At 39.1% G+C, this 27,457-nt stretch overlaps 1 protein-coding gene across 1 annotated transcript in view; it reads right to left on the reverse strand.

Annotated features, from left to right (window-relative positions):
• nlgn4xa (neuroligin 4 X-linked a) overlaps positions 1–27,457 on the reverse strand; it is a 134,225-nt gene that overhangs the window by 54,287 nt on the left and 52,481 nt on the right. The window contains exon 3 of the mRNA XM_059327580.1: positions 16,936–17,088. Coding sequence (XP_059183563.1) covers positions 16,936–17,088 — 153 coding nt within the window. The remainder of the gene's footprint in view (positions 1–16,935; positions 17,089–27,457) is intronic.

The raw sequence follows: 27,457 nt of genomic DNA on the forward strand, positions 1-27,457 counted from the left end.
TGGCTGAGCTATTTGCTGCTCCCTTTCATTATCCTCCAGACCTGCTGTGCTGCTTTTCAATTCTGCAAAATGAGCCCGCCATCTCGGCAACTGTAATGTCTGGAAATGAATTTGCATCGGCAATTATCTTGACTATCATTTGCTTATAAAACGCATTTACTCTAAGGAAAGTATATCAAACACACCTAACACGTCAGAGAAAACCGGAAGGGTTGGGCGGCGTCTCAATCAACGAGGCAGCTTTGAATAATAGAGCTTTACTCAACCGCTGAACAAAACAAAACATTTTAAACATCGTCCTACTTTTGGCCATTTTATCAGCCTGGACCATGTGCAGGTTGAGACCAACAGGGACGTCCATCTCCTCCTAGGGAAAAACCATCTGCCTCTAAAATCCCTCCAGTGCATCTGTTGCATTCTGTAGTTGACAGTCTGTGTGGAGAGCAGCTCCCAAAGCTAATAAATGCTTGAAAATTGTAACGTTCCCCCAGCCAAAATGGACTTCTCCAAGCGACATTTGGTGTTTCTAGCCCTCCCAGTTATTTCAGACAGCAGTCTGTTGGGGGAGAATACACAACTTTCAACATGAATATCAATACAGTAGTTTTCATTTGGAATCACAATGAAGACTGAGTAAAGGGCTGTGATAACGCTGACCTTTAAAAGGCAGGTTTGAAAACACAGAGGCTATGGTTATATAAGGAGTAGCTTTCCAACAAGTTATTAAAAAAAATGGAGGGAAGAGACAGAGAACGACGCTCTGCTGTAACCTGGTGAGGGGTCAGTCGCCTTAACAGAGGTGCCATTTAAAAAAATCTTTGGACAGAGCCAGGCTCACTGTTTCCCTCTGTTCCAGTCTTTACACTTTTATCACTTTATCACTAGTGAATACACTGTAAAACTTAGATATAAATGTACTTCTGCTGTATTGATGCCACACAGTGTTATACTGTATACTGCAGTGCATTTTGGGTGGAAAAATATGTGATTGCAGCACTTTTTTACAGCACAATTTACTGTAAATTGCATACATTATTGGGTGTCGTCAGCATAACAGTGAAAGTTAATTCAATGTTTTCCAATGATATTTCCTAAAAGGAAGCATGTATAGTGGGAATAGTGTCATACTGTATTTTTCAATGCAATCTGAGAGGAACAATATCTGAAGGAAGCATGTGTAATGTGTATAAAAGTGGTCCAAGCACAGAACCTTGTGGAACACCATGACTAACATTATCGTGCAGTTTCATACTGACATGTAATTTATGAGATAAACATTTGATCACAGCACTTTAAGAGATTGCCATTATTAACAGGAATTTGCTGTAAATTTGCACTAAAAAGTTTTGCATTATATTGTAAATATTTAGTTATTTACTGACAAAACTTTAAATAGTACTGTGTCGTAAATTTGCAAGAATACAGCAAATGAATTTCGCTTCAGTAAGAATTAGATACCTAAACTACAGTACTGCTGCCAGTTAATTACGGAACATTTGAATTGTAAAGTTTTACAGTGTATGCTAAGCTAAGAAAACCATATCCTGAGTCGCGCCTGAGACTGATCTTCTCATCTCTCCATCCAAAACTAAGCAAATAGACATATTAAATTATTTCTTTGACCAAATAGCCTATATCAATGTGATACATGGTGTCATATGGAGATGGAGGAGAGGGGCTCATGTAATAAAAGCCAGTGGACACTGCTGGTTAGTCAGGACCATGGCAGTGGCACATTGTCAAAAACACACACAGAGCAACATTTGTCATGTTGTTTTGCCAAAGCGACAGATGACTGGGCTCACCCTCCTCCCCTCACTCTCATCATTTGTGCTGGCCAAGACGAAAAGCATGTTTTGCAGGTTGTTTTTTTCTTTTCTTTTTATTCCTTTTCTTTCAGCAGCATCTGAGCTGCAGCTGCAGCCTGCTGCCTTTCTGTGTCATGTCACAAGGCATCACCTCATCGTCTGACTCACGACCGGAGTGTATATCCGCCGCTGACGATTATCGTGAGACCGCTACAGCGACGGCACATTTCCCTCTCGCTCCTCACGTGCCGTCATCGCTTCAACGCCAGCGGGGGAGGAATTTTGGAGTGGTAATGACCTCCTCCCAGCCACAGCTGTCCTTGCAGAGACGGAGGAGTCATGAAGGAGGAAGAAGAAGAGGCTGCTGGGAGGCTGAGTACCTGCCCTCCGGCAACTAGAGAGGCCACTAATAGACTAGAATAGAATAGAATGATGCAGAATGAAATAAAGGAGAAGTCGAAAGGACAAGAATAACAGGGACAATGGAGGGCAGGTGAGGATAAATATGTCACTTAAAAATATGTAATTGTAATAAAAAGTGTATAATTAAAGTAGAGTTGCTGTTAAACAAAGATAGATATAGTCGGCTAGCAGTTCCTCCGTGCTTTCAGGCTTTCTGCTAAACTTAGCAACCAATGTAAAGGGCTTGTTTGTTTTAACAAGCACATGAAGCTCAAACTCATATAACTCATGTCATGTGGCAAATAAGATGAGTTATGTATCTATGTACACTATAAAACTTTTGAGTGTAAATTTAGAAATCAATTGGCTTCACCTGCAAACTACTGTATTTTCATAGTTTCTTAGTTTCCGATGTAACTGTAAATTTACAACACAATTGTGTTCACAGTTTTCTCAGTAAATTACTGAATATATACCGACACTGACAAACTTTTCAGTGTAAATTTTCAGTAAATTCCTCTAAATAATAGCATTCTCTTAAAGTTCTGTCACATATGTATTCTCCCAAATTGCATTGCAATACAAAGTATGACACTGCACGGTAATGCTAGTCATGGTGTTCCACAAGGTCCTGTGCTTGGACCACTTTTATTCACATTACACATGCTTCCTTCAGGAAATATGACAAGAGAAAGTGCTGATGTCATATTTTTTTCTCCCAGATTGCATTGCAATATTCAGTATGACACTATATGACATTGATACAGTAGAATACAATCCAGATTTCACTGTAAATTCACATTGCAGTTTCATGGTGTACCCAAAATACAATATAATCAATCAACAGTAAAATGAGATTTTGAAAATAAGGTTGATGGGTTTTTTTTACATTCAAAACACATGCTCAATGAAGAATTTAAAAATGCTGCAAATGTGACCACAGGTTGAAAGTGTAACATAAGAGGTAAATGAGGATAACATCTATTTCTATATTTTTATACTAAATGTATTTGACCTTATCTCTGGTTTTACATGGTCGATCATCATCAAACAAAAACCGAGGTGGAGTTTAAAGCCAGTACTTTAGAGGGAATTTGAAAACAGGGCTTGATCTTGCTATGTATTTACGTGATTTGATAATGCTGGCATGATCTGCAACTCCAGAGCAGTAAATCTATTCAATTCATTGATATTTGCAGTAGACATGATGGATGTATTTGCAAAGAGTCTCTGATTTTCAATAAAGAACAGATCTGATCTTTCCAAGCTTTGCTCTTCTGAGTTTTATGGTGATTGATATAATTGTACTGTCATCCTCTCCCTCTCCTCATCATTTCAATCTTTAAGCTCTCTCTAGGTACCTTCTTATACTGATTAAACTGTCATCTATTAACTGCTTTCAAGCACAAAGTTGATGAACGGATGCACTTGTTTTCTTGAAAAGGTATTTTTCCTTTAATAATGCCTGGGGTTAGGGAGAGTCCAGGTTATTCCACTTGATTGGTGAGCAGCACTTTGACAGCCTCTCTCTCTCTGAGTTTCATCACATCTGTCTTATTTGTGAGAGAATTCCCTCTCAGGGTCACTGACTCACACTAAGCAAGCAGTTTACCGTGCCATAAAGTAATACCACAGCAAAGTAACTTTTTATTCAACTCGTCAGTGTCAGTGTCACAGCAGGTATCATATTTCCCATCACACTCTGACAGCCTTTGAAGGCTGAATGTGAGCTAAAAAAACATGATGGTGGGATCAAATAGCTTTCAACAGTTAATACGTTCTGTTTTGGGATTGTCTTGAAACAATACATACAATGAACTGTATAAACAGAGTAGTACCGTGGCAGAAATAAAGCCTCATGTCAATACTGGACTATGAGAAATAAATAACGTAAAAATGATAAAGTCTTGTTCTTTGTTCTGTGTAAAAATACATTTTTTTTGTTCTGTTTGTAGTTTTATGAACTGAAGTTATTATCCCTGTAGCGAACAAATTAACTCTAACAGTAACGCTTTAACTATTACCTAGCTGTAATCCCATAACCCTAATAAGAATAATATCAGATTTTGCAAATAATGTTTTTTTTTTACTTTCAAAAACACTCAAAGAAGATTTTGAAATTTTGCAGTTTGAAACAGTTTCTTCTTTTCACAGCTTGCTATTTTATAAATAACACCTTCTGTTTTGGGAATCATTTCAGAGTTTATCTTAAGAAATACATTCGATAAAATCTAAGAACAGAAATAATGCCTCATCTCCAGACTGGCTTCAAGTATGAATCCACTATGAAAAATAAAAAGGGATAAAGGGAAAAAAACAACAACACAGTCTTTTAACGGTGCAAAAAAATATTTTCAACTTCAACAGCCGAAAGATTCAAGTGTTTTTCTTTGCGCTATTTTAATTATGTGAAGGTTATTATTCCTGTAACCCTAACCCTCTAAACCTAAACCCTAATCCTAAACCCCAACTGTAACCCTCCAAACCTAACCTAAACCCCTACTGTCTACCCTAACCCCAATCATAAACCCTAAACCTAACCCTCCAACCCTAACCATAACCTAAAGCCTAACCCTCCAACCCTAACTCCAACTGTAAGCCTCTAATCCTAACCCCAACTAAAACACTCTAACATAAATCCTAAACCTAACCCTAACATAAACCCCAACCCTCCAATCCTAACCCCAACTGTAACCCTCTAATCCTCAACCCAATTGTAACACTCTAACCTAAACCCTAACCCCAACTGTAACAATCTAACCTAAACCCTAACTCCAACCCTCTAACCCTAACTCCCACAGAACCAGAACTGTAGATTTTGAACTGAAAGATACCACAGCATGTTGTACTTTAAATGTTTTTTTTGTAATTGTTTTGTTGTTGTTGTTGTTGTTGTTGTTGTTGTTGTTGTTGAGTAAATCCTGCTAACCTGAATCTTGTTAGCATCCTTTTCTAAAGCAGACATGTTGACTTGTCATTGAGCAAAAGCACAGGTGGCACTAATGAACATAGTCTGGCTCCATTCCAGCAAACAGTCCAGTGCAATGCAGCAATTAAAAATGTTATCAGAGATGCTTGTTTGACAAGTCAAAATGTCAAAATAAAGTCTTATTATCGCATTATCTCCCCTTGTCATGTGCACCTTCCAATTATCAACAAATCTGCAGTTCCCATCAGCTCTACAGAGCCATTGAGGCTAACTCTGCATTGGATGAACACAAGCAAAACAGGGTATATAGAGTTAAACGGAATAGTATGGTTGGATGATAAGGCCTGTAAGTATGTTTTAGGCTACATCACAATACACAATATATATTTACTCTTAAGTTTTTTTATAAATGCATACAATCACACCAGAGTGATAATTCTAGTAGTCCCTGAAACATATGTCTGCATTAAACATTCTTGTTTATATTCATTAGTAGTTTCTAATGAGCAGTAGTTATGTTCTGGCGAATACTTTTCAGGCCATTATCTTACAATAAATTTGATTTAATGATGAGTAAAACCTATCTCTGTTCTAAATGGCCTCTGATGTGCTGATAGTGCATCAATAATATGAGTAAAATGGTGATGAGCTGGGTTTAGGTAGCAGTTTTTTTCTTTCTTTCACTAGTTTGTAGCAAAAAGTGAGCAAATCAGCAACACATCTCCATCAGGCGACCATCACAAGTCATCTCACGTCCTGTCACGATGGGCAGTAGGGGGTTTGAAGGAAAGAAAATGGAGAGTGCCATGTGCTTCTGACAGATCCCAGTGCAGCGTAATGAATCTCAGCGTCACTCTGGCTCATGTGACAGCTTCCAAAAGCCAGATGGCACTCAGTGTTATCCAAGAGACCTCATCCTGGCACCTCCAGTACCACACTGTTGGAACCAAATCTGTATGTACTGATGACCCCCTGCAGCTATGGGGTGGGCTGCAACCTGTGGGCCATCTTGCTGAAAAGAAGGGAGCCTCGACTATGGCCCTGTTGACGTAAGCAACTAATTCCAAAGGGTTCAGATGATTTCTACAGAGACTCAACTACAGAGCACAATTTGCATGATGTCCACGAAATGTGATATGTAATAAGCACTGTTTTCAATTAACTTCTGAAACATTGTTAATGTTGTAAAACTGTTTGGTTTAGACGCCAAAAACACTTCCCTAAGGTTAGGCACCTAAACCACTATTAGCACTGGTTAGAAATTGGAAAAGGAAAATCAAATAAGAGAGTCAATGTGATAAATATCTCGGAAAATAGAAGCCTAGGCTATTTGTCAAATTATCCCAAATGTTGGCATCAAATTACAGGTAGAAATGGATCACCAAATTGGAATCCAAACCTTCTGAATCAGGAATGTTTGGAGCTGCTTTGAAGTATCCAATTTTCAGATCAGACCAGAATTAATGTAATGCAGTCCAACCAGTATCATCCATTGAGATCATTTTCATCTAGTTGTTGGCGAGTTAGCAAGCTGACTAATTCCACCATGCTTCCACGCTACATGCTGAATATCCAACCACGTGTTTGGTGCAGCTACTGTAGCTAACTACTAGCCAGCAAATCCAAGCCCTAGGGAGAGTGCCTGGTATTAATGCAGCTTTAACATAGCGGTGAAACTGTAGAATTACGTTTTCTCGGTACGTCATGCAAAGCCATTGGGCCCAGAAAGACTTTCACATAGACTTACATTGTAAATCAGCAGGTAATCTATTTCAAACATCACAACCCCTGCGAAATGACTTGTTTCACAATCAGCACTGGTATAAGAAACCATGATTGCAGATGATTGCGCCATTTAAGGTGGTGCATTTTTAAAAGAGAAGGGGACCTGGCACTCACCCTTGAGGCACCACTCTGGATAAGTTGTGCTTTTTGGGCACTTCCCACTTCCAAGATACTTTTAAAGATTTCCCTAAGAGGTAGGACATGAATCAGCAGGCAAAGTGTTAAAATTCATGTCAGAGTTTGTAGCTAGAAGCTAACCTCAAGCTGTAGTTCTGAGGTGTCTGTATCTCTTTGGGCTTGTTAATTAAAACAAACACAAGCCACATAATCAGAAACATAAGAAATATTGCAATGTGATAAATGAGTCCGGTCACAGTAACCAGATTCAAAGTCCAAAGTGTCATGCGATGCCATTGAGCCCAGAAAGACTTTCCCATAGACTTACATCGTAAATCAGCGGATAATCTATTTCAAATATCACAACCTCAGCGAAATGACTTGTTTCACTATCAGAATTTGTTCCATTTGGTCTGATAACAAGTCTAGAAGAGGCGTAAGATTGAATCGTCCAATGGGTCCAATAGATGCAGAAGAGCAGCGGAAGATCTGGGTATTTTTTTATGCATGGAAGTTGCATTTTTGGGGGTTTTTTGGCATCACTGAGCATGGTTCTCTTTTTACATCCATGACCCAATACATGGTAAATTTGGAGGTGAGCATAGTCAAGGTTGGGATAATTTTGTTGGTTAACACTACCTGGCACGGGAATTTTAACATGGTTACTGCAAAAAAAAATCCAAGAGCAGAGGACCAATCTGAGATCAGATTATGCACACGCTGCTTTGGATTATGTCACACTTTAAATCTAGCCTCAACATCATGGGGATCGTGATGATTTGCACATGAAACACCAGAATTCATAGTTTATTACTAAGTCAAATGAATCATCATCTTGATCAACATCAAGAACATCCAGCTTGAATTTGTTGGAAAAAACAAAACACCTTTTGTTGCCAATCTGATAAATCTGTGCTGAGTCATGCAGCTACGTGTGAGCATGTACATGTTGGCTTGTTTTTCAGAGTTTTGTATTTTTCTTAGTCATCATTGTGCTGTAATATATAACCCATGGTGTTATTTGGTTTTATGGATTGCTGCATATTTGTTTTAGCCCAAGGGAGATGGTCCACACTATGCTGCGTATAATCAGTGCTGCAGTGCACTGTAGTACAGTTGTACCTTTGAAATAACCAGAGGAAGATGAGCTGAGGGAAACAGTGAAAGGGATACAGCAACTGACAGCTGTCCACCAGGGCATGTGAGGTTAAAGTGGTGGAGGGTGATGAGTGTCTGATGACTTTTCTTACTCCACTCACTCTCTCATGTATCAGCCTCCCGGCACAGACACTATGAAGAGGTGCTCGTCCTGCAGAGCGCATCGTCCTCTCACACAAGATGTCTGCCTCACACTGTTCACACACACATTGCAATGGGCAGTTTTGCACTTCAGCACCTTTCCCACAGCAGCTGGAGGAAATCTGTTTGAATCACTTGAACCGAAACACCAAGAAACCTTGTGAAGCAAGGGGACTGTAGTGTTGGTTTTATTGCGTTTAGCAGAGCTTTCTCACTTTGCGAATGTGTAAGTGTTCTTTCTTTTGAAGATGGTTGGACTCATGATGGGTTGTTCTTTTGCCGCTGCACAAGAAGCCTTCTGTGCCAGAAATGTGCTTCATAAATGTCATTGCGTGATGAAAGGATGCTTGTGATTTGAGTTTTTTTATGTTGACAACTGCTGAGAGCTGAATGAAGGTAGCATTTGAAAAGAAGTCAAACTGGTCAAGCACCAGCTGTCATATGATCAGAGAGGTTCGAGACAAAACTCCAGGCATGCATGTAATTGCAATGGCAGACTGGAGAACAAGAGTACAAAAGACAGAGAGAAAGATCCCCCTGAATGAAGGAGTTCATGTGGGTCGAAGCTGTTCTAGTTTCTGTCTTGTACGCAGGAGTCAGGGTTTTGAATTCAACGAGGGTGGAAACTTTGAGCCAGTGCGGGGATATGAGCAGTGAGGTGCTCTTATGTGCTGATTGAAGACCACACACAGCATTCTGAATGATCTGCCGAAGCTTTAGAGATGCAAGCTAACACTGTGAGGTCACTCGGCTTGAAGGACAGGAATAGCTGGGCATCATCAGCACAGCACTGGTATAAGAAACCATGATTGCGGATGATTGCGCCAATTAAGGTGGTGTATTTTTAAAAGAGAAGGGGACCCAGCACTGACCCTTGAGGCACCACTCTGGATAAGTTGTGCTATTTGGACACTTCCCACTTCCAAGATACTTTTAAAGATTCCGCTAAGATGTAGTACATTAACCAGCAGGGACAGGGCGTAGGACTGATAAGAAATTGTTGGCAAAGTGTTAAAATTCATGCTGTAGTTTGTAGCTAGAAGCTAACCTCAAGCTGTAGTTCTTAGGTGTCTGTACCTCTTTGGGCTACTTGTTCATTTAAATTAACATTTACATTTAGTCATTTAACACTATGTTACAAGCCACATAATCAGAAACATAAGAAAAATATTGTAATGTGATAAATGAGTCCGGTAACAGTAACCAGATTCAAAGTCCAAAGCCGTGGAACAAATCTAGGCCTTCAATTTCCGACACTATCTGAGGCACTGAAATCATGTGTTCATATAATAAAGTTAGAATTATGATGTCACTTGCTTCAACACCTAAAGTCTTTAACATCAGTGTCACACACAGAGTGGGAACATTGAGAGCTTCACAGTGTTCTGCTTTGGATCTGTGCTCAGATGTACAAAGGCTGATATAACATCTCAGGCTTTGAAATGATTCCTGAACATCCTTTCACAGGATCTGTCAGGACTGTCTTGGAAGTGCTGCTAAAGCAAGTCACTGTAATGATGAATTTTTATCAGCAATACAATATTTTGAAATGTTATCACTGCTGAATTCACTGTAGAAAAAAGTACATTTACAGTGAAATCTGAACAGTATTCTAGTAGTGATGCCATACAGTGTCATAATGTATATTGTAATGCAATATGGGAGAAAAATGTGATTACAGCCTCCTAAGAGTGCCATTATAAAGGAATTTATTTTAAATTTACGAAATGGTTTTACAATACTGTGAACAGTATTGTGTTGTGAATCTGAAATAATGAAGACCTATTGCACATCATAAATTACTTATTTAAAGCAATACACAGATAACCCAATCATTTGGGACAAAATCAAGCACTATTAGGACAAGACACCTCTTTATGTTCTAGAATACCCAACTCTTCTTTAGAATTTATCCAGAAAGACATTTATAGTAATTCACTATGGAATGTACATTTTCAGGAATGCTACAAGTATGAAGAACATTATATGTGAACAAATGTATATAAAGTATACAGACATAAACTGGTAAAAGAGAAATAAGAGAGAGAAGTTAGAATCCAGATAGCTGATGATCAGTGGCCCCTACTGCTTACAGATACACAACATACTATTCAGTAACCCTCCACCTACTTCCATGGCATGGATCCACCCATTCTCACCTGACTTCACTCACTCCTAATCAATGGTCTACTCTATATGTCCTGCCCATTTCCTTTGTTCTGGCTAGCAGCAACACAAAGCAGCATGCGAGGGCCCTCTGTCCCTGTGATTCAGATACCAACCTATGGTTATGCGTGATAAAGTGAGTTTACTGCTTTCTCCATATGTTGCTGTACTTTAATGGGTATTTGTAGATTGGATGTGATTAAATGTTTGACCAGTATAGATTGGTAAATGCTATAATCATCATCTTGTTTGTTTGCCTTGAGATTACAGACATAATAATGTGTGTAAATGCGGAGTGCACATGATTTGTTAATTTTAGCTCTTAAGGAAATTCAAGAATCCTTATAATCTCATTTAGAATGTTGAATTTCTTATGTTATGGAATTGTTAAATGGATTTTTCTTTGTTATGTAGTACTCTACTCTGTAGTACTATGTAGTACTATAATTTCAGCAGCGGTAGGTCTACCCCTCACCTCCCTGGTTAGAGCACTTATATTGATCGTTTCTTAGGTACATAATTGTTAACTGTGATGTTATACATTGGTTAACTGTATTGTAATTATTGTGTTTTTCTGTTTGTCATTTATAGAAAACCATAACCGTCAAGCCTCATGTCCTATTGGTCTAAATGTGTGCATAGTGACAATAAATGGCTTAAAGAGAAACATCAATTGTCTCTTACATTCTTATCGATGTGCCATGGTGATGCTCGACCTCCTGTGAACCAATCCTAGAGATAGATTCTACAACTATCCAAAGATTTTATTACACTTCTGAAAACATCAGCTGTTTCACATGCTATACATCTCGACAATGTGCCGGATGTGGAACTGTAGAACTGCATACACATGAACGGGACAGAAAATACACTTTGTATATGACCCTCCATTCTTTTAAATTACTCTTACCTCCAGTTGAAGTCATTCAGCTGTAAGTAAATGTTTAAAATCAGATGTACAAATTCAAAATTAAGTCAAAAACTCAAACTATTTGCCCAGAGACGCCTGGTTGAATTCACAATTTCGAATGTGAACCCAACAGACTAATGAAAGCTCTCATCAATATATATATATACTCAATTTAAAGTTTTTGGATTTGCACAACTTGCAAGCGACTACTAAGAATTTCATCAGGTGAAGAAACTTTTCAAAGTCAAACATTTCAGTGAAATCAAGTCTGTGCTATTTAAATTTCAACATCAAGTATTCAGGCCTGATTAAATGTCAAAATTTGGTATTCAGCTGCTGATATATTTCCAATTATTATGCCATTGATTTGCATTTATACACAATCGGATGCATTATCCTCACCCCCAGCCCTCCACACACACACTTTCTCTCGACCTTGCCTCTGGGTTAGTCAAAACTATTTGGAGAAGAAAGCATAACGGTGAAATTATGACCCAAACTGTGTGTTGTAAACATCCATCACATATCACAGATCCGCTTCCTGCTTCAGCCTTCAGTTTTTCTGTGCAATGAGATGTTGTTTATGACATTTCAGGTGCACTCACTTTCCGGTCTGATTGTCTTACTGTTCACGTTCATCGGCTCATCAGAACCGCTGCTGCTGTGTTCACAGATCTCATCACAGAAAACAAACACGCACTCAGCTGCTACTGTTCACCACAGGACTTACACAGTGCTTAATGAATGTATGAATGAATGGACATGTTGATTGTTAAAGAGGCCCTCTGACCTCAAGATATGTCAATGAAAATGCAAAAGGTACCCACAAGCAGTGCTGGAATGTAACTAAGTACATTTACTCAAGTACTTAAGTACAATTTTTTTTAATGTAACTTTATACTTCTACTCCACTACATTTAAAGGCAGATACTGTACTTTTTACTCAACTACGTATAGCTGCCAGCTTTAGTCACTTTTCAGGGCAAGACTTAACATGAAAAAATTGATCAATTTAAAGTGCAATGACATTTTTGAAATAAACTTCATTATAGTATATTTATAGCCGTGTTTCCTTTAAGAGGAAGAGTGGCCACCGGGAAAGTCTCAGTCCACGGCCTCTCACATGTCCGCTCACTCTGCGTCTCTCCATTACAAAAAGGCCCCCAGAGGGATTTACGAGACTCTGGAGGTGATGATGGAGGTATGATTTTCAACCGTCGCATAATCGCTTAGAAGATGGATTAAACACGGGAGAAGTAACTGTGGCCGCCGTTGCTAAGTGTGCACAACGTCAGCAGCTGATCATAAACAAAGCAGCATGGCTAATTATGCACACTCGCTAAGTGAACACCTCCTGCAGCAGCAACACATACACACTGTATTGCTACAGAGCTAACTGTTAGCCTATTAGCAATTTGCAGACTGGACACTAATGGGTTAACATCCCCTCCGGCTCTGTAGCTGGGAGAGACTGCTGCAGGAGGACTGTGCCGCTTCTACTAGTTCTTACTCTTCTTAACAAGCCGCCGGCCACTGTGGCCCTTTAAGAAGAGTAAGAAAGAGTCTCCAAAAGTATCCAGTAACACCAGAATAAGTCGCTTTAATTACTACCATTTTAAATTTTCCTTTTCAAAAAACTCGAAATCGAAATTGATATTATTGTAAAAATAGTTTTTTTTGTACTACTCTTCTTTCTTTCCCGATGTGTATTTGCTACATCACTGTCACTCTAAGCGGACGGAGCCTTTCCATTATATTGTCTGTGTTTCATAAAAATGAGCTCGATAATATTTTTTGTGGCCAAAGTGTGTTGTTGTTTGTTGTTTTTGTCTAAGTTGGAAAATGGAAAGTACTCAAAAAAAAACCCAAACAATTAATCTGGGGTCTGTCCATGGGGCCAGATTGGTAATACAGCCTCAATGTAAGGGCCGAAGAAAGAGGATTTGTGAGAGTTTCTAGCCATGCTATCCTATGAATAATGATTATTTTACCACAATGATGGTGATTGTGAAAAAAAAGGATCCAAAACTGAAAAAGCATTTATCCACCAAATTGTAAAATAAATGATAGAAAGAGACCAGAAACACCAAGTGGGTCCAGTTGTTTGGAATCACACTGCTCAGTGCTGTTTGGCTTACAGTCTGAGGTTTTGTCACTTTCCTGTGCACAGATGGCTTCCCTCCAGTGACTCCAGCGACACGAGAATGTAATATGAGCACGCAGGGTGAATCTACAGTGTGTCAATTAGTGGAGACGGAACAGCCTTCTCTGTCAAAACCACACACACTTTGTGATTTGGGGACGGATGTGTTTTTACATGAAAATCTGCAGCTCAACAACAGCACCATTTCACTCTGGCTTCTCCCTCTGTTTCACTCACCTTCCTGTCTCTATCTGTATCCTCATCTGCATTCTCTCTCTCTCTTTATCTCTTTTTTTCCTCTCTGCGGTGCACACTTTTCCAGAACACCTTTTCCCCCCGGCTCTCAGGCAACTAAATATAGTGACTGGTGCAGACAGCTCGGCCTTATAACAAATGGTAAGCAGAGCAGAGCAGAGCAGAGCAGAGCAGCGGCGGTGGTAGCGTGAGCATTAGGATGTACTGTGGCTTCACTTCAACAGTGAACTACTGGCAAACAGAGAAGGAGCCAATACATTAATTCTAATGCTGCAACAATAGAGATGAACAGCAATATAGGTGCTACATACACTGTAAACTTTAGATGTAAATAGGGCTGGGCGATATGGACCAAAAGTCATAGTCTGATATATTTAGGCTGAATATCGACATACGAAATATATATCCCGATATTTTTATCTCAAAGTGAGAGCAAATGTTCAGTCAAAGTCAAATATGACATGTCACAAGTAGTTTCATTGAAACTGTTTATGTAAGTGGACATAAATACTGAATAACAACAGGAGTACCTTTTTAAAAAAAAAAAATCAAAGCTCCATAAAATTCACATTTAAATCAAAAAAATATCTTAAATAAAAATAGCCTACGAAATGAAATAGACCAATGTTTTTCTGATATAAATATATTTATATGAGAAAAGAATAACGAACATTGAAAAAGAACTAAATATGACAAACCCTAGAAAGGGCAGCATTTATATATAAAGAAAGGGAAAAATATTGAACTATATCAATATGAGATATGGTCTAATTCCATATCACATTTAAAAATATATGGATATATCGCCCAGCCCCAGATGTAAATTTACAGAGAAATCTGAACAGCAACTTACGAAACTAATGTAATTGACGAAACTAACGCAACTTACGAAACTAACGTAACTTACGAAACTAACGTAACTTACAATGTTTACGTAACTTACGTAACTTAAATTTTTTACGTAATTTACGAAACTAACGTAACTTACATTGTTAACATAACTTACAATGTTTACGTAACTTACGAAACTAACGTAACTTACATAACTCACCTTACTTACGTGACTAATGGTTTGTAAATCAAGTTTTCTTTTACGTAACTTACGGTACACACACGTCACCCTCCTTACTACTTCACGTCCAGCATTTACGTACATTTATTTACTTTTTACACTGTCTTTTATAACGCCTTTTTTTGCCCTAAACCTAGTTCAGTGCTTTTGTAGCCTAAATTCATACTGTGTTTAAAATTTGATAAAACTTCTTCAATTGCACAAAACACAAGCATCACTGACCCAAAGTATCAGTATTTGATGATCTGGGAATAAAAAATATCAGCAGCTACATTTCTCCAGAATGTCATCCACCTTTAATGCTGCTAAATGGAAAATGGTAACCACTTTGCTTAACATTTAACTCAAATGACTGATCAGCTATTTCTTCAGAAACATTTGTGTCTTTTCTACAACAAACACTGTTTGAACAGAAAATGGCCACACTTTTGCTCCCAACTAGAATTTCAATATTTCTTCCCCAAAAAACATTTGATGTTATCAGCCTCCTCTCAGGCTCCGACATTTTCTTCAGCAACAGACATTCAGAACCCAAACCTTTATGTCCAAGGCAAGATAAAGTATCCCTTTGTTCGGCAGAAACGTCTTTCATCTTACGGAGGAACAAAATAAGATGCACAGCTCTGTGGTGTAGATACCGGCTCACATCACAACGGATCAATTTTCCCAGCATGGAATTTTTGAGGCTGCTGGATGTTTGATGCTGCAGAATGATTAAAGTCATTGAGAAAGGCAACAAATGTGATATTCTTACTTAATTTCCTTAAAGTGTTTATCGTATGATTTGGGGGTCATTCCAGGATGCATTTGAATGCAACCATTTAAAAAAAGAAGAAGCAAACTATCTCCGACACTGCCATTAGCACCTGATTGGCACTGGGAAAAAAGCATGATCGCTAGAGGCAGAAAAATACCGAAACCATGCTTGCAATCAAGACAGAAACTAGAAAACATCTCACCTCAGTCGATTAACCTGCTTGATTTCAATATATTTGCTCTATAAGGAGCATATAAATCAATTTTTCTAATTTAACTGGAGGTATCAAAGATTCCAAAGATGTTGTCCAGCAGTCTTCCCTCACACACACACACACACACACACACACACACACACACACAATAACATCAAACACACAAACACGCCTTTATTGCCACCAGTGGACCGTCACACTTTTCTACCAAAGTAGGGACTTCTGTTTCTGGTCATTTTGAAAAAACAAAAACTGAACAGAAGTATTACTTTTAATGTACTTTATCATAATCATACTGGAAATGTGAGTTTTAATATTTTTTAAAATACATTGTCAAGAGGGGACACACACACACACACACACACACACAGGCCTATATTACAAACCGTGGACAGATCAGAAATATTACTTTTAAGGTATTTTCTCATAATATCATCACAAAGGTGCTTTTAAATATTTTTTTAAGAAACTGCAGAGAGGGGACTTGCATCTTTAGCACCTGATTGGCACTGTGAGCACGATCGCTAGAGGCACAAAAATACCAAAACCACGCTTGCAATCAAGACAGAGACTAGCAAAGATCTCGCCTCAGTCGATTAACCTGCTTGATTTAAACAAATTTAAAAAACTGAACAGAAATATTTATTTAATGTACTTTATCGTAATCATACTGTAAATGTGTGTTTTAATAATTTTTTTTATAAATTGTCAAGAGGACACACACACACACACACACACACACACACACACACACACACACACATTCCTACATTACGAACCGTGGACCATCACCCTTTCCTTTCCAAGTCTGGACCAGTGTTTCTATTCATTTTGTAGAAGCATAAACTGATCAGAAATATTACTTTTAAGGTATTTTCTCATAATATCATCACAAAGGTGCTTTTCAATATTTTTTAAGAAACTGCAGAGAGGGGACTTGCACACACACGCACACACACACACACACACAAACATGCCAGCCCGTTTAGTCATTAAATCACTCATTAAATCAATAACTCACTTTCTGACTCAATCAGCCTTCTCCAAACTAATTACAGCCCCAGATTGGTGGACTCACCCAGAACACCGAGCCGGTAGTTGATTGTGATGACGATGACATTCCCGTAGCTGGCCAGGATGCTGCCGTCAATCATGTTGCCGGTTCCCTCCATGTAGGAGCCTCCGTGGATGTAAACCATGACTGGCTTTAACCCGTTCTCATCATGGATATCTGGAAAATGAAAATAAAATAGAGATTTGCTGTTGTTAAATAGAATATCCCAAAAAAATTACCTGTGGGGAAAAAACAGACATGTGGAAGCTCAGTTATTTATTTTATATATCTGAGGTCAGTGGTGGAAAGTAACTCCATTATACTTTGAGTTACTTGAACTTTACTGTTGCACTGCCTTATAAAGTAAGGTAAGGTACGCCTCATTAATCCCATGCAGGGAAAGCAGCAGAGTAGTAGTATAAAACAGATGCATGCATAGGTCAGCAAAATAAACCCAGTGCAAAACAACTACCCCAGGGCCCAGGACCATCAAGGGCCCCATGCAGACTGGTGCACTGCCAAAATGTTGTTTTACTTTCTTAAATATTTCTTCTTTTTTTTGCATTCAATCTAATGAAATTTGGGCAACCTGGGAGAAATCTGGAGTTAATTCGGCTCTGCAAAACTACAAGAACACTAAACTACACTTTGGAGTCAAAAATAAGTAAACCCAATAATAGAAACAAGTGAGAGAATAATGAAGCTACAGTAAAAATAAACCAAAATGCAATTAAAGAGGAAATTGTGACTGATTACAGACATGATAGACAACACAATCACCTACATGACGTATTGTGTTTGCCTGTTTGTCTTAACAGATGCACTGTTGTGTCATTGGTGAATAAACAGACAAAGATGATGAAGTCTATTCATGTTAGCTTAATCCCACAATATCTGTAAAATAGGTTCATTCACATTGGGGGGGGGGTTGAGCCCCGTTTCCATTACACGCATTAGTCCCACAAGTTATCCCACCCACTTACTTCGTCCTCACAGACGGTGTGTCTCCACTTACAACAAATCCCCTTGTGGCTTTTTACTGATACATAAACACCATGGTCTATTTAAATGCTAAATAATCATTTAGTGACTGTTTTGATTGTGACGACACTGACTGAAGGCAACTGGTAGAGTGATCACCAACTGATCGGAAGGTTGGTGGTTCGATCCCCGACCATGGCAGCCTACATGTTGAAGTATCCTTGAGCAAGATACTGAACCCCAAATTGCTCCATATGCTGCATTCAACAGTGTGTGAATGAACTCCCAATGGTGGCAAGTGGCACTGTTGTAGAATAGCCTTGGCCACCAGTATGAATGTGTGTGTGAATGGGTGAATGAGCTATATAAGTGCACTCCATTTACCATTTACGAAAATCGTCTAATCAGCGTGAAGGCAATTTCTGGACATTCCAAAAGACCCTGCCACAGACCAGTACTAAAATCTCCCACATAAATCGCCCATAGGGGCAGATTCTCTCCCTTACCACACCCAATCAGACGAATTACCTGGGTAATGCATGAAATGGAAACGGGGCTATTGTACATGCCGCAGCCAGACAGGGAAACACAATTTCCTACATGGGTAAGTATTCTCTGTCAGAAAAACTTTGTGATCAATTCATTTAAATATTGCAGTTGAGGAACTGGTGACTGATTACGAACATGTAAAGATATTGCACCTGCAGCATCCAATTTTGCCAAACAGGGAAACCCAATCCCCTACGTAGGTAATTGTATTTCTGTTTGACTTAATAGTGGCATTGTTGTGTCATTGGTGAATAAACAGAGATATTGTACCTGCAGCAGTCAAACAACGAAAGACAATTAGCTACCTATATGTGCAGGTAATTGCCAAACAGGGAAACACAAGCACCTACATTGGCAATTGTGTTTTCCTGTTTGGGAAATAGACATGCTCCCCGGCAGAGAGTACTTACACGTTTTTTTGTCAATGTTGCCCAGGTTCTATGTTCCCCTCTTTGTATGAGACTGGGGAACATAGGATCCAAAAAGGGTGCTATGTTCCCGGTCTGTTACTTTTTCCACCATTACTGCCAAATTCCATGGCAAATAGGCCTATGTAGGCCTACGGGCTATTTGACGCGCATATGCAAATAACCTAACCCTAAACCTAACCCTAAAAGGAAAAAGCTAAGCCTCGATGCAAGACAATATGATCAGGGGTGGGAATATACAAACATGAGTAATCCTAGATTTAAACAGCCAAAAAATGAACTGCAAAGTAACCAGAAAGTGGCTGCTGTGCAAATGTAAGTTTTGGACTGCTTGAGCTAAGGTGGGCCATGCGACGGTAGGCTTGCTTCCATGTTGAGAATCTGAAATTGATACCGTAAACCCTAAAGATTGATAGATTGCGGGGAACATAGGACCTTTTTTTGCGAAAAAACGGGGAACATAGGGATGACCCCCTCTGGGGAATGCATAACTCTAAATATGTCTAGTATTTCTCGTTATTGGCCGACATACGCATGAATCAATATAGTTGCTATTAGTTAATATCAGTCTGGATGATTAATCGGTTGTTCTTTAATGTCTCAAGAATGTTTGGAAACCCACTCATGCATTTATGGGTCCACGATGAAGAAATGAACTGACGACATTCATTATTAATGTTGCAATTAACAAGCTAAAACTGTATCCGTGCTTCCACAACAAGGAAAATGGTTTGACCTTTCTTAATTTAACAGTGATCATTTTTACACTACAGCACATTAGCGGGATAGATGATGTCAGAGATATGGTCCTCCAGCAGACTCTGATAAGAGTTTCCACAGCTTTAACCCTGCAATCTCTACATCTGTCTCCTCCCCTGCCTGCTCCATTTGTTCTTTGTGTAATGTGTAGGGAATGCTGCAATTAGGCCAGATGAATACCTTGTTTATGTGGCTCTCCAGTTGTGATTAAGCTTGGTGATTAGTACATGTGTAGGTGGTGATTATGAATTAGGCGTGGGTCCTTTCCATGAAAGAAGATAGAAAAGGACGATATCAATCCCCCCAACAAACACAGTTCATAATAAATCAGCCAGCAGTGTCTTAATCATCAAGTTCCCTCCGCTGATTTTAACACCAAGCCCTCTGGGTGCACATATTTTTTCACTTCCTTTTAAAAAACCTGCGAAAATAAGTATCATTGTTGTCCTCACATGGCCTAGTCCTCAGATCTCCTGCACTACAGTAAGCTGCCTGGAACCATGAGCTGAACGAACCCATTATCCCCGGCCCTGCCGACCGGGCTGCTTGGAAGTCTCTCAAATGTCATTCGGGATGAGAGCATCTGCTGAGGAAAATATCAAATTGAGAGGGGAGCTGGCCAGCTTGCGTGCTGCTAGTGTGAGAGATCTAAAGCCAAGATATTGTGTTTACGTCAATTCTCAAAAAGTGGCCCTTTATTTACCTCAGCTGCAGAAAACGAGGTCTTTATTTGAAACAGGCTTATGTTAGACAGATTAGAGATTAGTTTATTGCTAATTTCCTGTATAGAGAGGCTTCCTGCTCTGATCTGCTTTGCTACTAATACAAACCAAACATGCATTCATCAGTACAACAGTCATGAAATCACACTAACATCATTAACATCACTAACATCATTTTCTTTTTGTTTTCAATCATCATAGATTACATTTTTCCGTTTCATTTCAAAGGATAAAGGTTAGTGGTTAACCCTGATGATATACCCAATACTAACCCAAGACTTATAATGGTGCCTAAAAAGAGAGCGTGTCTATGTTCCCCGGGTCCTATGTTCCCCTCTTTGTATGAGACTGGGGAACATCGGACCCTTTTTCCTCACTTTTCCCATAAAGGGTCCTATGTTCCCCGGTCTGTAACTTTTTCAACCATTACTGCCAAATTCCATGGCAAATAGGCCTATGTAGTCCTATGGGCTGTTCGACAACATATGCAAATAACCTAACCCTAACCCTAACCCTAGGCCTACAGGCTAACCCTAACCCTAACCCGGGGAACATAGGACCCGGGGAACATAGGTCCTGGGGAACATAGGGATGACCCCCTTAAAAACATGGCATCATAGGGCGCCACAGGAATAATTTCTTAAACCAGGAAGGAAGTTAGCATGTTAGCTCCCTGGGGTCTATCCTCTCAATCTCAATGAGGATTTGAATGGGTTTTTGGTAAGATGCCTGAAATAATGTCTGAGGTTAACACAAGCTAAGGAGATGCTTGCATTCTGTTGTAGGACATAAAATACGTTAGTGAATACCCCCACTTGTTTAGTTTATACGTGTCCTTAAAAAGGCGGTTGCTAACAAGCGGCTAAATGAGACTACAGTAGTTGTCACAGATTGTTGACACAGACGGGAAGTCTCTCTCTAGTCCAACTTAGAGTACTCTCTAACTCTTGTAGATTGTAGGTTAGCTAATAAAAAATGTTTTAGGCTACGGTTTTAGCTAGCTAGTCAAAACTGCTGATTAGCTTATTGGAGAGTAGTTAACGATAGCATAATGTTGGCTTTTTAACTCTATCGGCTATATAAATGCTTGAAACATCATAAAAGTGGTGTTCATTTGTGACCATTATCCTGATGAACAAAGCACGTAAGCATCAGAAACATCTGTTTGCCACAGAGTTTATTTTCTGCAATGATCCAAAATCCATTGCAAAAATCCCATAAGTGAATTCTCAATAGACCCCTCTCAATAGAAGTTGGTAACTCCAGGTTGGCTTACAAAACATACATACATAATTTAATTTGCTCTCTATTTAGTTACCACCAATGAAACACAAAATTCCCTGGAGATGTTTCAAATTAAAAGTCTTGGCTTAAGCTAATGGTAACCCCAACTCTCTAATGGCAGGTGTCTCAGACACACATTTTTCCATTTCCTGTTGTCTAATCATTCAGTTACACCTTTATTTAATTGAATACAGCTGTCTTATGCAGCAGTACTGTGCATGAACACATCCTGTGTATACTGTATAGGCTGATAGAGAACTGAAGCTGAAGCTGCTGCTGCTCCGCTAACATGCTGCTTGAACAATGCAGTAAACAGACCCTGGCCTTCTTTCTGACCCTGACAACTCTGTGCCGTTCTGCCTGTAAATGAATGCATTGGAAGGGTTTCCATGTAAAACGTCAAACTAACCGAAAAAAGAAACACGAAGGTGAGTAGGAAATGTGGAAATATAGTTTATATTGATTTACTATGTAAGCTGTTTTAGTCCATGTAATTACATCTGCCTTTATTTGTTCATGTCTTTATTTGAACATTGGCTTTTATTAGAAAACGTAGTGTATACTCAGAAACATAAGGGTTGTTTGAAGCGACCTCTGCCATTTCAAACAAAACCTGCCTCTAATTCCGGTCAGGGAAAAACTAAACAGCTTCTATCTGTGCTGTGTAATTAGTTTAAAGAGGATGCCCGCTGCCCACACCACTTATTGGTTTTCTATTCCAGTAGCCATAGGCTGTGGCGAGATGCACAATGGTGTGTAAATGGAAAACTGTACTGTATATGTTGCACCTCAGTAGGCTTTGGAGACGCAGAGCAGGAGGAGTGAAACATTCACCTCCTCCGCAAAAGAAAACAGTCAGGCAAGGAGTCAAAAGCAACCCACAGTGACAGGATATTAATCTCCGCTGTGCTCTGAGTGGGTTGCTTATCCTGCAGCCAAGTGGTGGGAGTGGTGGGCCGGCTAAAACAGTGAGGAGAATCTGGGGTCAACGTCCCGGACCGACCCCGGACAGATTCACTCCGGTTAAATACAAGCCTGCTAATTACTGAGGCAGGGCATCAGGCGGGTGTCAATAAGATCCTGTTTGTCATTCAGTTCCACATTATAAGAGGCCCAGTGGAACAGTGTGGGCGGCGGAAACAACCTTGAAGAGGCAGATGCCCATAAAACAAGAGCGCTGCCATTAAGTTGTCATAGTCTCTAACTGATACACATCTGATGGTCGCTGGAGGCCTCTGTGGGCTCAGACAAAACTATTCAGCTGGCTCTCCATCAAACAAACAGGCAAATTGACTGTTACTACCCATCTCTTTTGGTGTAGTGCAGCGATGGAGTCAGGAGTCAGGAGGGACGGAGGGGGGGGGTCCACTCAGGGCACTTTGATCAAACAGAGAGATGCCCTGCAGATTTAGAGCCGTGTTTTACGGCTGGGGAAGGAGAGGGTGGTCTCGGGGCACTGTGTCCCCATCCTGTCAGCGTGGAGTGCACTTAAAACTAAAGAAATCAAACTGCTTCAAGTGCTCTTCTATCTTTCTCTCTCTTACTATCTGTGTGTCTCGCTCTCCGAGCTCTCTCGGGCCCGTGGAGCTGCCTGGGTGACTGTGCAGCGAGTTCGTCCCGGACATTCATCACTGCCACCCGGGCCAGGGGGATAATATATTCCTCCACTGGCTGCGCGGCGTTGCACACATTACTCATCTTTATATGGGTGAGAGGGGTGGAGGGGGGAGGTGGTATTAGAGGAGAAGGGGGGAGCTTGTTTCAGGGGGTCCGGCTGAGTTTCCATTGCTTTCAGCGTTTTCTACTGTTAGTGGGATGAATACAAATGGCTGTTAACGGAGGCGATGTAAAGCGTAAACCCTGTGTTTCCTCTCTTTCTAGCCCTTACCTCATGTTTGCCTGCCTGTTTCTGTGGATTACTGTTTTGTCTTTGGATTGTCTTTGTTTGTGACCTCCAAATATGGTCTGCCGCCCGCATCGGAAACAAGATGGCGACAAGTGTAAAGCTGAACTTGATGCTTCCAATGGGCCACAAACCAATGGGTGACGTCACGGTGACTACGTCCATTATTTTTGCAATCTATGATTCTACCCTGTGTTTCCTCTCTTTCTAGCCCTAACGTCATGTTTGCCTGCCTGTTTCTGTGGATTACTGTTTTGTCTTTCCCGTTTGAGACCTCCTGGATTTAACCCATTTAGGCCTAAAACGTCTGTAAAAAACTGCCTGTAAAACCTCTGGGCGATTTTAAAATAACTAATTTTTCTGGAAATTCAACAGAAGTGTCAATGCTTCCTACTAAATAATAGATTTTTCAGCCTCTGTAGCAGATAGAAATGAAATTCAAAAAGTATTTGAGAGCTTATAGCTGTTATATCTGAGCTCCCTCTGCTATAGTCGTCTTCCACCATGATTTCAAAGTTCTGGAAAAGTCCCATGATGCATTGAGACAATCCCACAGGTATTCTCATTTTGTGTCTTTTTTTAGTCATTTTGTGTCTTTTTATAGTCATTTTGTGTCTTTTTTGTCATTTTGTGTCTTTTTGTAGTCATTTTGTGTCTTTTTTGGTCATTTTGTGTCTTTTTTTTAGTAATTTTGTGTCTTTTTGGTCATTTTGTGTCTTTTTGTGTCTTTTTTTAGTAATTGTATTTGTCTTACTGTAACTGTCTTTTTTTGGTGATGATTCCAAATTTCTGGACTACTACAAAACGACGTATCTGCTTTCCCGGCTTTAATGGGTTAAAGTTAAAGGGTTTTATTTTTTACACCAGTTCTAGCCTCAGCTACTTCCATCTGCGTCAGAGTCCCTGTCTAGTATTGAACCATTACATGTGTTGCTAGAAATACATTTACAGCATATAATAATTATATTATCTTGTAATTTACAACAAAATACTGTCGGCTGCTTTGCCAGTAAATTGCTGAAATTATACATAATTAAGGGCATTCTATGAAATCTTTTTTCTCCCATATATATACATACACAAATTTACTAGACCACCGGTTTATGCCACAGCTGTCCTAAATTAACAGCAATAGTATTTACCAATATCTTTCTGTAAAGATTAATAAACCAGTATATAGAAGCTCTACAGCTTTTTTTTTTTTTTAGCTTGATGCTAAAATATAATTATCATTGTTATTCATGAATTTTCAAATAAAAAAAACCCCTGTAAAGATAGAATAGCATGCTATTATTTCTTGATTAAGAAGTCAAATTATAGTAATTTACTTCCATTCCTGAGCAGAAAAATGTGTTTTAGTGGATGAATGTTCTGCTTGATTAATTTCTGGTGGTATTAGAGGAGAAGGGGGGAGCTTGTTTTAGGGGGTCCGGCTGAGTTTCCATTGCTTTCAGCGTTTTCTACTGTTAGTGGGATGAATACAAATGGCCGTTAACGGAGGCGATGTAAAGCGCGGTCGTTGCCTCTATCACCGCCATAACCTCTGTCTGTCCCAGCATGCTCTCCACAGACACAAACCCACTTCTTGTTCAATGCAGTTCTACTGACGTGCCAAAAGAACAGCCAGCCTCCTCTCTCCAGAGTCACAGTCTTTTTCTTTTTGCCCAAAGTCAAAGACAAACCTGCCAGGGAGAACCAAACAACCACTGAAAATAGTACGTTGAGTTAGGGCTGGGCGATATATCGATATATTTTTAAATGTGGTATGGAATTAGACCATATTGCAAATATCGATATAGTTCAGATTTGCACTGTGATCCTTGCTCCAGGCAAACTGCGGCTTTTATTTAAGATATTTTTTTTTATCTAAATGTGCACTTTATGGAGCTTGGATTTTTTTTAAAGGTACTCCTGTCGTTATATAGTATTTATGTTCACTTAAATAAGCGGTTTCAATAAAACTACTTTTGACATGTCATATTTGACTTTGACTTTTACTGTACATTTGCTTTCACTTAGCGTTAAAAAATATCAGGATATATATATCGTATATTGATATTCAGCCTAAATATATCGGGATATGACTTTTGGTCCATATCGCCCAGCCCTACGATAAGTATATTATTAAATCAAATCAAATCAAACACAAAGTGCTTTACAAAAAATAAGAATAAAAACACAATAAAACAATAAAAATGACAAAACCCACCCCTCCCTTTCCCACATACACATCTGTATGTACACATACACAAACATGCACACACACACACACGCACGTATCAAAGTAAAATAATCTAGAATGTGGCTATAGCTATATAAAGTAATGAACTATAGACTGTATATTTACCTACATGTGGATATATATTTTGATCCAACATTAGCTTGTCACCTTTAATATGTAGCAGCAATATGAATTGTGGGGGCATATATAAATACTGTGCATGCTGTATTATTGGTGCATATCCATATAAGTGACATAAAAATGACGTATGTGTTCAGAATGTCCACACAGTAAATTATGTATACGTAGCAGTATAAGGTACATAAAAATGCATGTAAAATAAGGGGAGCATGTCTATGTTCCCCTGTTTGTATGAGACTGGGGAACATAGGACCCTTTTTCCCCGCTTCTCCCAGAAAGGGTCCTATGTTCCCCGGTCTGTTACTTTTTCCACCATTACTGCCAAATTCCATGGCAAATAGGCCTGACTCTATCCCTAACCTTATTTAAAAAGCCAAAAAATGTACTGCAAAGTACCGGTTAATGCCCCAGCTGTCCTAAATTAACAGCATTAGTAATTACCAAAATCATTTTTTTATGTTTCTGTAAAGATTAATAAACCAGTATATATCTACAGCTTTTTTTTTTTTAGCTTGATGCTAAAATATAATTATTATTGTTATTCATTAATTTTCAAATAAAAAAAACCCGTAAAGATAGAAAAGCATGCTATTATTTCTTGATTAAGAAGTCAAATTATAGTAATTTACTTGCAGTCCTGAGCAGAAAAAATAGTTTTACTGGATGAATGTTCTGTTTGATTAATTTCTGACTTCTCAGAGAAGCCCAGTGAGCCGGCTACAAACTGGGTATATAAAGGTGAATTCAGTTTGTTATTAGTTTGTTAATAAATAACAATGACATTTTAGTTAACAAGCTTTTGAACGATTTCTAAAATATTTATGTTTATGTTTAAATATATATACATATATATATGTATGCTGCCCCCGCGACCCGGCCCCGGATAATATAATATATATATTTTAATATATAATCAGCCCCATTTGCTTCACACTCAATGTTTTTTCAGCAGATTTAAAAAATATTTATGTTTTCTCTTTTTTATGATATATTTATATGTGTGTGTGTGTGTGTGTGTGTATATATATATTCAGCCCCTTTGCTTCGAACTCAGTGTTCTCTCAGCAGTGTCTCTTTTCAAAAGAGGAAAGTAATTACAGTAAAATACCAAAAAGCAATTCTAGTGATGCCCTCAACACTTCTTGTTCTGGGGACATAATTGAGTAATTATAATGGAGGGTGCATTTGATTCCCATTGTACTCTTAAGACAAGCACTTCTGAAGCAAAGCTCATCTAACATGGAGAGCTAACTTTCGGAAGAAGCGATGTACAAGAGTACAGCACATAAGGTCTGAGCGAGGCTGTCTGCAGTGCTGCCAGCTTTCTCTGCAGCAGCCGCTGAGGTGTATGTGGAACCACAGGGGATCCACAGGAGTAATTCATTGCCACTGCAGATGTTCAAACAGTCAGAGTACATCGATCGTGCGTGCTCTCCTGAAAACACAGTCAAGCCAAGGTAGTGCCTGAAGATGCTCTTTATCCAGACCTTTCAGCATATAGAAATTCCTTTTTCTAAGTGTTTTTCTTTCCTCCCTCTAGTCTCTATGTGGAATAGTA

This window comes from Centropristis striata, chromosome 24, assembly GCF_030273125.1.
Source record: "Centropristis striata isolate RG_2023a ecotype Rhode Island chromosome 24, C.striata_1.0, whole genome shotgun sequence".
NCBI lineage: Eukaryota > Metazoa > Chordata > Actinopteri > Perciformes > Serranidae > Centropristis > Centropristis striata.